The sequence below is a fragment of the Daphnia pulex genome, chromosome 2 (genome assembly GCF_021134715.1).
Source record: "Daphnia pulex isolate KAP4 chromosome 2, ASM2113471v1".
Taxonomy (NCBI): Eukaryota; Metazoa; Arthropoda; class Branchiopoda; order Diplostraca; family Daphniidae; genus Daphnia; species Daphnia pulex.
In genome coordinates, this window is record NC_060018.1 from 10,548,092 (window position 1) to 10,556,472 (window position 8,381).

Consider the following 8,381-nt stretch of genomic DNA (forward strand, 5'->3'; position numbering starts at 1 on the left):
CTTTGACAGTGTAAGAAATCTCTTCATCTAATTTTGTTTCTAAAGGTATTAAATTTTTTCCTCCATCAAATTCTAAATTTAATAAACCTTTTGCAGTTAAACATTTCTAGTAATATTTGCCAGTTGATTTTTCTCACATTTTGTGTGTGAGTGTGTCCCATGCCTTTATGGCTTTGGACCGAAAAATCTATGTCATAATTCACCAACAGTGAGAGAATTCCGTTAGCCGAAAAAAAGAGAAAGAATGAGGAAGACAAAATATAATAACACGTCCGTTTTTTTTCCTTTTTTTAGGAAAGAAACGCACAAATACGTATGTTATATACGGGGGGGGAGGTGGGGAGGGTGATGACTAGGTTGGATTGGACAAATCATTTCGGACGTTATAGACCATTGTTGATTATTGAAACGCGATACTGCGTTATATCTTCTTTTACGATTTTGGCCTTATTTTTTGTTTTTTTTCTCCTTTTTCTATTAGAATTTCGTTTCTCTCCCTTGATGGCCATCGTAATTATACTATGTTAATTTCATCCGTCAAATCAATAAGGGTGGAATTTTTCAATTTGCCTCCACCCCACACCTAACGGAAAAAAGATTCACAGCGGCGCGTCATATCGGCAATATCGATTCGTTTTTACTTCGCGCTTTTCCCCAAGAACATCTCACGAACGAATCTCTCACCTAAAAACAGACTCGACTCAAAATACTACATTCAAGGCGTATGTAGGTTAAACGGAAATGAATAATGCAAATATTCGCTCGATGTGTGAAACGTGGCCATCTCTTTCCACCAATAAGAGGTTAAAGGCGCGGGTAAAATTTTGCTACCTTTTATGTCAGTGCCTTTAGTCCCTGCGATGAAAGGAGTAGAAATGCGTTATTTATAAATCAAAATATAAAGGCGCCATACACGGCAAAACTCTTACAAAGGAGGATGAAACTCTTTTTCGCTTTTTTTTTTGTTCGTCTTATCACGGCATTACAGAAGATTCTTGAACATAAACAAAATAAAAGTACGGAAACCCTGATTTGCGTTGTCACTTAACGAACTAAGGTCTCTATGATGACGGCTTATCTCGCAACGCAGCATCTAGCCTACCCTAACCTATTAGATGTTTCCAACAGATTAAAGAGAGGCTAACTCCCTTGAGTGGTCGTCCTAGGCGTCGTCCGAGGTTTGTCGTACTAAGAGCCTCCTAGCTATGGAACACAAAATAAATGAATTTTATGTTATTTACACGAAAAAGTTTTTTTCGTCTTGGGTGATCGACTTGAGCTTCGTATAGGTTTTGTTTAAGTAATAAGATCCTGCTCTCTGTGGGACCTAACATAAATGGTTATTAATTGCCTAAACATAAATAGCGCCGAACACAAGAAAAGAGAACGAAAGAGAAAACGACTGAATTTGTACTGTTGTATACAAGGCAACGTAACATAAAAACACCGTAATAAACTCGTAGCCGATGGGCAACATTGAAATATTCAGCGCAAACGTGCCCTCGATGTATTTGCATTTGAAAAATTCAGGTCAAATTTGAATTCACTTGCTTCTATAAGGAAAAGAATAAAAAAACTTGCTCCACTTGTAGACGACTTGAAACGGGATTTTAAAACCGCCAAGCCAGTGCCTCTCGTAGCGCTGGTGAACGCTGACATCCCTTTGACGGCCGTCGTCCAAAATTGTTGAATCAAGAGTTTCCTCCTGCAGAAAGTTCCAGCTGGGGTAAAACCAAGTTTAATTTATTTTATTTTTTAATTTTTTTGAAATCTTAGGGACTTCAGCATTAAGAGGTCGAATCGTCGCAAGAGAAAGGGAACCACAACTATCTTCGTGGAGTTCGAGAGGAAAGAAGACGGGGAGCGATTTTTGAAGCATTGCGGTACCAATCAGGTGAATTTGTTTGAAGCAAGTGTTATCCACCCTCTCATAAATATAGTTCCACGTCATCGCAAAGGATACTCTAGGAAATATCTTTCTTAGGGGTTCCTTTTCTTGTCCTGGCTTCTTCCTTTTCTTGTCCTGTCTTCTTCCTCTTCTTGTCTGTCTTTCCTTAATCCCTCTTGTCTCTAGCTTGAATTTCCAACCTTCTTTCTGTTGTAGTCCCATTAGGGCATCGTTGGCTGTGGATTATGCGTAGGTAGCCAACGGTGAGTGTTACTGAGTTGTCTGTGCCTGTGACATGGCCAGCGATTCAGTAGCTACTTTCAGTTGGTTATATTGCAGCCAGTGGTATGCATGAAATGGGGCGTCCGTCCGTCTCTTTTCAATCGAAATTTGTGTTTCTTTTCTTTTCACTACTGGCATTGCGTCGAGTGTGTGTGTCGGCCTGGAATGTTGTATCATGTGATATCCATCTGTCACTCTTGTTGTTGTTTTTGTTGCTGTTGTATCTCTGCTCTTCTTCATCTCCTTTTTCCCGTCCAGGATTGCCCTGTGGAATGGCAGCGAGGAATGTCCACCGGCCTGCTCGACCCCATGATACCGATGGACACCATCTTCGTCAAGCACGTGAGAGAGAACGGACCCGTCGTCAAGGCTGGTTTTTCCACTGGTAGGAAAGAAACAAATCGACGTCATTATTTGTTGCCCAGTTTAATTGGTTAACGTTTCGATTTTTTTTCGCCCTCGGCAGGTGACCAGGTGGTGATTGTCAATGGCGAGTCGGTCATGTGCAAATCCTACGCCCAGGTGGTGCAATATTATTTTGTGTATTTTCCACTTATTTTTAGACGTTCTGCCCATCAGCCGCACAGCATCCAGAAACTGCGTTCGCTCTTTGGCGACACCAAAGTCTCGCTGACTTCCAAATCGCAGCAGCACGGAGGAGGAGGAGATTCCAGCGGAGCTCATCCGCCCAGTCCGTCGGAAGCCGAAGGACGCGAAGGATGGCTCTACGTCAAGCAGACCATCATCGACTGCCGGCGATCCACCGACCGATCCTGGAGGCAAATGTGGACCCGCATTCGATCTGGCACGGTCCATTTCACGCGGGATCGCAACACGGCCATGGCCAGCAACGGCAACAACAGCTACAGCAGCTACAACAGCAACAGCGGCTCGACGCCAGGAGCCGGAACCGACGACATGATGATCGACTTGCGCGGATGCACCGTTGAGGTGGCCGTCTACTACACCAAACGTAAGAACGTCCTCCGGCTGTCGACGTTCAACGGCCTCTGCGAGTACCTGATGCAGTGCGAGGACAGCAGCGACTAGGCCTCTGGCTGGACTCGTTCCAGCAGGAGTAGGCCGCCGCCAACAGCAGCGACAAGGAGGACGGACCGGGGTCCAGCTACAGCAGCAGCGAGATGATGCTGGTATTTCTACTGTTTTCTAACAAAATGTCAAATGTGGCAAAAGAATACTCAGACATTGGATGGTGGAAGATTTCATAGTCCGCATGAGTTCTTGTTCTATTACGACGTCAGATGACAATCCAGCCAGTATCGATCTGATATTCGAAAAACATGAAATCCACTTTGAATATTTCATGCACTGATGGATTTCAATTCCTTAAGTCTAACATGTCTTGAAGGTAGACGTGGATAGATTTTAGGTAATTGATGTTATGCGTTGCATGAATCCTTGCCATCCAGGTCTGGGTTGTTTAAACAAAAGTGATGAAAACCAGAGCAAATCAAAAAGTTTACTAGCATCCTCTGCATTGACAGGTAGATTTACTGTAAGTTATTGAAGATAAAATTGTGTGATCTATTTCGTGATGATGAATTTTTATCTGACTATGGTTTAGTATTTCAAAGTCACTCACCTAAAAAAATCGAGCATGATAATCAAATTTATTGTTCTCTCTTTAAAAAATGGTTATAACATATACTTTTCTTCGTTGAAAAACGAAAAAGCTACTTATTCGGTGGTGATGGTGTTTTACAACATTATTGTTTCCTTACTAGGCCTACCAGCAAGTCAAAGCAAGAAGCCTTCACACTTTCAACGATACTTTTCCAACATGTGTCACGATCGTTTCAGCCCTCTATTGATTGTGGGGTTAATGGTTTAATTACTTAACCCTAGGTGGCCTAATGTAGTTTGTCACCTTGTTTAACCTTGCTTCTTGGCCTTCATCTCTTTAACCTTGCTCCCCCTATCGGTGACGGTCAGTCTAGTTTGGAGTGTTAACCTATCGCCTTGTCTCGTCCGTTGTTGCTGTGTGTTCTTATTTGGTGTAGTTAGTGGACGCTGTTGGTGTAGTAAGGTTAGATAGGCACCAACAGTGACAGTTTATCATCCTGTACCGGCTCTTGTGTAAAAGGGAGTCGGCAGAGTGATTAATTTCGCTTTAGTGACCTCACTTCAAGTGTTAATTAGGCCATATGCTGATTTATGCAGTTTCCTTACTTCAAGCAAGTCAGTCCTGTTTAACAATGCAATGGTAAATGTTTAACAATACCGAGGAATTATATTGCAAAGAGAGTTAAGCCATCGGAAGAATCATTACACGGAGCGATTTCCGATGTTTTGAGTGGAAAATCTGCAATGGGGAAATCAGCGGATAAATTTAACCTAAGACTATCTACACTTGCATTTTATACAAACGATTCTCCTCAAGTGGGCTGTTTCCTCCTGCACAAATCAAACGTAAAAATCCTTCGCAGATTCCTTTTTCTTCTGAAATGGAATCTCAGTTGGCAGAATACTTGAAAAAGTGCACTCTTATTAATCACGGACTATCACCAAAGGAAACAAGAGTTATTGCTTCATCATTTGCTATCGCTAATGGCACGCGAATTCCACCTTAATGGCATAAAAATGGACAACCTCAGAAGATTGGCTAAGAGACTTCCTGAAACGCAATCAGAGTTTATCAATAAAAAACACGAAGCAACGAGTCAAGCACGGGCAGCTGGGTTTAATAAGCCTGTTGTGGAAAATATTTATGGCACGTATGGCGGCTTACTTGTGAAACACAAATTCAAAGCCTATCAAGTGTTTAATTGCGACGAGACAAACAACTCAACTGTAATGCAACCACCAAACGTGATAGCACCAAAAGGAACTAAACAAGTATGCCCCTAACATTTGAAATCTTCATTGTCTTTCTATTAAACTAATTTCTTTTACACATTCTTGATTAGTTTCAGCAAACTGTATCTGCTGAAAAAGGCACAAATGTTACCATACTGGCATTTGTAAATGAGGCTTGTGGTTCTGTGCCCCCAGTATTTGATCTTCCAAAGAAAAAAAGTACTGCCAGTAATGTTTGAAAAAGGGCCTTCTGGATGCATAGGACTCGCCCATGAATCTGGGTGGATGACTGAGTCCAATTTTTTTAAATCCCTACAACATTTCCAATAATTTGTGAAATGTTCAAAAAGCAATCCTGTATTGCTTTTGTTAGATAATCATTCGAGTCACCTTGACTATCAGGCGGTATCCGTTGCGAAAGAAAATGGAATAATTTTGCTTACATTCCCTCCCCACTGCTCTCATGCTTTGCAGCCCTTGGATGTAAGTGTGTTTGGCCCATTCAAACGGGCATGCAAGAAAAGCCAAAATTATTGGTTAAATCGCAATCCAGATCAACGGATTTCTGTTAAGGAAATTGAAAAATTGTCTAATGGGCCACACCAAGAAACTATAACTAAAACAAATATCATTGCTGGATTCCAACCAACAGAAATTTTTCCTTTTAATCGGATCATGATAAACCCTTCCAGGTTTGCTCCCTCATTTGTAACCGATAGACAATGTAAGCCTTTATGTATCTTCTGCTATTTTATGTTGTCACTTTAATTATCTTTGTTAACGATTGAGTCCCGGTTGATTGTGCTACGACTTTTCCGAACGCTTCCGCTACTTCAGATCTGGATTCTTTATTGAATCCTTCAAGTTCTGCTCCTGCTTCATCATTGGATCCTTCAAGTTCTGCTCTTGCGTCTTCATTGGATCCTTCAAGTTCTGCTCCGGCGTCATCATTGAATCCTTTTAGTTCTGCACCTGCTTCTTCATTGAATCACGCTAGTTCTCCTTCGTTGTGTTCTCCATTGGAATCCGTTGTTGGTGCTACTTCGTCATTGAATGACGCTACTACAGCTCCGTCTTATTTATTGCATTCCGGGATGGCCCCACAAATCGGTTGTGGAACCATTTGTGTTTCATTGGAGGAAATCAGACCGTTGACCCAAGTTTACCAAAACACCCCATTGGTCAAACGACCCTGGGCCAATAATCGTGCAGGTAGCACAAGGATTCTAACCGATATCCCAGAGAAGATGAAAATTGACGAAGACAATAGACGAAAAGAGAAAGACATAAAAAAGAAAAAACGAGAGCGAAAAAAGTTAGCATCGAAGAACATTTTCAAGCAAGTAGAAAAAAAGAATTGAGAAAAAGGCAAGAAAATAAAAAAGAAATGAAAACGAAGAAGAAACGATCAATTTCAACGAAGAAGATGACATAAAAACTGTAATACTCAACAACAAACTGTTACTCAAATAACACGTACTTGTTATTGTTAAAAAAAGAGCAATTACTAACCTATAGCTCGATGTTCCTTTCAATTTATTGTGTTTAGTTAGTGTATTTTCATTTTAAGTCAACTTAGTTCATGCACAATTGTAATTCTAAATCACTGTTTTGTACGGTGATGTTCATTAAAATTACAACTTAACGTTGCCGTCCAGTCAAAAGAGAAACCTAGAAGATCCAATCTAATTGTGTTTTTTTGTGTGTTGTGTTGTGCGTAAATATTAAATTTAAATCAAATGTCAAACGGAGTAATGTTCCAGTTCAGGTGTCTTAAACCAGTTCAACCAGAAATAAAATGCATCGTTAATTCAACAAAATCTTAATCTTAATTAATTGTTATGAAAACGCACAGAGAAACATAAAAATTATAAGTTATTGGCTATCTATCGTAGTCGCTTTTTCGTCGTAGCGCTACGTATCTGTTAGTCAACTGGAATTTTGAATTTCGTGCGTTAAATAAGCTCCTCTCTTTCCACGTCCATTGCTGTCCGATTTCATCCAAGTTAATCGTCCAACATTCCCCAAAAATAGCCTATTCCGGTAGAAGCGTAATAACTATCACAGTAAATCACATATTTTTTTTTCTTTTTTACAGCGTGTAAAGGAATGGCTACCAAAGACATCCATGCACGTATTTTCATTTTCCAATACTAAATGAAAGAGTTAACTCAATAAATTGAACGAAAAAATTTGTAAATTTTGAGTGTGTTTTTTTATTTTGTATAATAACTCATAAAATAATATACATAAATGCATGAAAATTTAAACACATGAAGAATGCATAAAAACTAACATAAATTTTAAAAATGAGATTTTTAAAACTTATTTTACTATTTTTCCGGACACTGTACAAGGTGGTACAGTGTCCAATATGGGTCTGGTCTCCCCTACTTATTCGGTGGTGATGGTGTTATGGATGCTATTATTCCCATTCCATGAAAGGTACCATTTCCGTCTTATTTGCACAAATTATGGTCGGCATTGTCATCTTACGTACTGAACAAATAAACTCGGATAAATAACCAATTCTGTGTTAGTGGTTTTTGCCGCACGCCTTTCAAACTTCAGAACCTCTTCGTAACCAGCACAAAATCCATGTTCATGAATAATTTTCTTAAGATTTTTTGAAGAGTATCAGTAATGCATTGTATGGCAAGTCTAAGCTTGCCTAATTTGGCTGCCGTTGTAATTATGCTAATTTCTCTTCTTCAATATTCGAACTTGATTCTTGACTACAAAATTTGTTTACAACACGTCAGGTAGAATTTAAAAAAGGAATTAGATCTCCCTCACCTAACCTCTCGGTTATTTTTATTTCGTTTTTTCAATGTTCAAATAAATGTTTTTAATAATAAACTGCGAAGACAACATGATTGCATATTTTTACACAATCAACTAATTGAGAAAACTTCACATTCACTTTTTTTTACATATTTCATAGTTAGTATTATTCATAGTTAGTTGATGAAAAACTAATAGTTTTTCTTCATCTCTAAGAACTCCGACACATTTACGTTTGATTCCTAATTTTTTTCAGCTGCAATTGAAGAGTTCCGAATCAGTTTATTTTTCCTTTTACGGAAGTTTTCACTGCAAACGATGTGATATTTCTTTCCTGTAGAGGCACAGTCAACTATCTTGGATGTTTTCTTAGACTTCTATGGCCCATGCATTATTTCTCTTATCGTATTTTTTTACGAAGGTTTCATGGAAAGCTTTTGCGGTAAAAAAAGAAATGTTTAGCTTGTCACTATTGTTAATTTAAAACCACAAAAAATGCAACTTTCACTTTAAAAATTTCTCGTTGAATCCCCAGCACTTTTTCACAATCGAACTTGGTTAACTTGATTTCTGTTTTGTTTATGAAATGATATTACGTTTGCTTACAAAA

At 39.1% G+C, this 8,381-nt stretch overlaps 1 protein-coding gene across 3 annotated transcripts; it reads left to right on the top strand.

Moving 5' to 3' along the window:
* Positions 1 to 1,464: 1,464 nt before the first annotated feature.
* Positions 1,465 to 3,714, top strand: LOC124202952 (rho GTPase-activating protein 21-like). 3 transcript variants are annotated; one of them, XM_046599492.1, is made up of 4 exons: positions 1,465 to 1,894; positions 2,429 to 2,555; positions 2,637 to 2,692; positions 2,750 to 3,714. In XM_046599492.1, exons 2-4 carry the CDS (start codon positions 2,456 to 2,458, stop codon positions 3,218 to 3,220), a joined length of 627 nt encoding a protein of 208 aa, XP_046455448.1. In that variant the 5' UTR covers positions 1,465 to 1,894; positions 2,429 to 2,455; the 3' UTR covers positions 3,221 to 3,714. The 3 variants fall into 3 exon arrangements, with proteins under 3 accessions (XP_046455448.1, XP_046455433.1, XP_046455438.1); XM_046599482.1 differs by lacking the exon at positions 1,465 to 1,894 and having other exon boundaries at positions 2,247 to 2,555; positions 2,750 to 3,378; XM_046599477.1 differs by lacking the exon at positions 1,465 to 1,894 and having other exon boundaries at positions 2,245 to 2,555; positions 2,637 to 3,381.
* The last annotated feature ends 4,667 nt before the right edge of the window (positions 3,715 to 8,381 follow it).

Excerpts from the sequence above, each read along its gene's own strand:
- LOC124202952 (XM_046599477.1), top strand. The coding sequence starts at position 2,336 with ATGTTGTATCATGTGATATCCATCTGTCACTCTTGTTGTTGTTTTTGT. Across the intron at positions 2,556-2,636 it reads CAAGGCTGGTTTTTCCACTG|GTGACCAGGTGGTGATTGTC; the intron begins GTAGGAAAGAAA and ends CGCCCTCGGCAG.